General features: G+C 45.4%; 1 protein-coding gene across 1 annotated transcript; it reads right to left on the reverse strand.

Moving 5' to 3' along the window:
* Window positions 1-347: 347 nt before the first annotated feature.
* LOC119536554 (mas-related G-protein coupled receptor MRG-like) lies at window positions 348-1,306 on the reverse strand. Its single transcript, XM_037839417.1, has one exon. The coding sequence runs from the start codon at window positions 1,304-1,306 to the stop codon at window positions 350-352; it is 957 nt and encodes a 318-aa protein (XP_037695345.1). The 3' UTR covers window positions 348-349.
* Between the last annotated feature and the right edge of the window lie 1,072 nt (window positions 1,307-2,378).

A 2,378-nucleotide genomic window follows, 5' to 3' on the forward strand; every position in this document is an offset into this window, starting at 1 on the left:
CTGAGGAAAGCTCTGGAGTTAGGACAAAGAGCAATATATTGCTGTGGATCCACAGATTTGGCGAAGTCTGACTGGGTTCTTAGTTCCCTTTATCAGGGGAAGTGGTGCCCATGAACACTGGCTATACTGGGTAAAAAGGAAATCATATCTTACCACCACAGACAACAAAGCACTTATTCTGAAAGCCCAGAAAATAAGTATATGATTGTAAGAATAACATTTTATAAAGATTTTGTAGTTTTCGGCAGATACCTCTTAAGTTATTAATTTGATATGAGAACTTTATGAGGGAACAAGGGCGGGGTTCCCTTTTATGCTTTACATCTGTTCCCAGGCGAGAGGTGGAAAGTCATTTGCTCAGGTTGACCACGTGCTTCATTGGAAGACAGTCGCCAGTCCCCTGGGTGGAGCCTGGCGTCCTTGCAGGGTCTGTGCCGTCAGGCTTTTTGTTCCTCCCCAGCTCTGTTTTATCTGATAATGCCCGTTGGAGAATCTCTCTCAGAGGTTCCTTCAGACTCTTTTTCCTGAGGCTCCCCACAAAGAAGTAAAGGATAGGGTTGGCACAGCTGTTCACAGCGAAGAATAAGGCAGTTAAGAAGGAAGCCATGGCCATGTTCTTCACATCCGACATAAGGAAGGCTGCACTCACGGGCAGACCCCAGACGAAGAACATGATGACTGAGACCAGGATCACAATGAAGACTCGGGTGGGTTTTTGCTGCCAGGAGCAGCACAGAATTCTAATGAGCAGAGTCAGGCTGGACACACACATCACCAGGAAAAGAGTATCATGAACGACACCTAAAGATATTAGAAATGCAACACATGCCTTTACATCTTCAAAGTAAGCAAAAAAAAGTGAAGTCATTATGTGTAAGCCAAGGGCCAGGGCCCAGATGAGGGCACACACGAGATCAGAGGTGTGCCTCGGGCGGTGACATTTGTACCAGATGGGGAAGAGAACACACAGGCAGCGCTCTGTGCTGATGGCTGCCAGGAGACACAGGCACACCATGTAGGAGAAATAAGTGACCGGGGTCAGGAGACTAGGCACATAAAACATAACTTTATGATAATCCATTATAGTTGTTTTTAGGAAGTATATTATCATGCAGGAAAGGAAGATTAAGTCAGCGGCAGCCAAGTTGAGGATGTACACAGTGTGGGGATTCTTCTTAACGTGGCGGCAGAGCAGCCAGAAGACAGTGCCGTTCATCAGGGACCCACAGAGGGAAATGAACAACGCGCTGGGTGAGATGACCTTGGTAGATACGGACTGCACTCTGATTGTGACATTCCATACCATATTTTCAACTGCCTCCATTCCATTTTGAAGAATTAATCCACAGAATGTTGATTTCAGGTCTGCATTCTGTCTTTCCTGGTCACTGCTGTGGGGACAGAAGGCTTCATCGGAATGATCTGTGTCAGGTAGTGAATGCTAGTTAGCAAATCTTGCAAATCTTTCCCCAGATCATGGAATGAGGGAGAGACGAGTGTCCAGTGGCCACGGGCAGGAGATGTGGCACATCAAGAGGAATCGTGGGCTTCAGACCCCATTGCTCTCACATTCTTAGACTGGAAAGCCTCATAGTGTGTCTTTTTTAGGAGTAACTGAACATCAACCATATATCAGAGTGGATGAGGGCATCCACTCTGCAGATACCTCACATAGAATTTCTTACCTTCTGTTTTATCTTCCTCCACCCATCAGGCCATCTCCCATTCTAGATGCCCTTCTCTTCCCCCCAGGCCTGTCTGGGAAGACAGATTCTTTTGTTACTTGGGCAGTGGTGGGGAACTAAGGGTTAGAGTTTGAGCTCTTTTTTACAGGCATTAGATATGCTTCTAAGTGGCATTAGAAACCTGGTTCCTTCCAAGGCATGTCTGTGGCTTCTTAGGTGATACATGGAGGGTGCTGCAGCCCCAGCATGTGCAGCTCTGCCATGGTCCAGCCACTTACCTCATCCCCTTGCTGGGGTTTGAGTAGGTAAAGGAGAATGCAGATTTTCCCACAGTAGACATTTCATGACTTTGGCATAAACAGAGACCTCTTTGTGGATTGTGGAGTTGAATCTGGAAAATAAAGAGATCAGCTGTTCTCTGGGTAGATGCAACATGCAAGTTATTCCCAGCTATTATCGGCTGATATGTTCCACAAGGTTGATTGAAGAACAGGGAAATATATAGACTTAGGGTAATAATAAAAACAAAACAGGGTAAAAAATCATAGACACAAGAATTGGAGAGTAGATGTCTTTAGAAGTCCTGTATGCTCCATTTTCTAGTTCCAGCTCCTGGATCTATGGGATATAATGATGTCGTTATAATAAATCTCCATTTATTGAAGATTGTCCAAGACAGCTTCAGTTGCATGT

The sequence above is a fragment of the Choloepus didactylus genome, chromosome 6 (assembly GCF_015220235.1).
Source record: "Choloepus didactylus isolate mChoDid1 chromosome 6, mChoDid1.pri, whole genome shotgun sequence".
NCBI classification, from domain to species: Eukaryota; Metazoa; Chordata; class Mammalia; order Pilosa; family Megalonychidae; genus Choloepus; species Choloepus didactylus.

Excerpts from the sequence above, each read along its gene's own strand:
- LOC119536554 (XM_037839417.1), bottom strand. The coding sequence starts at position 1,306 with ATGGTATGGAATGTCACAATCAGAGTGCAGTCCGTATCTACCAAGGTC.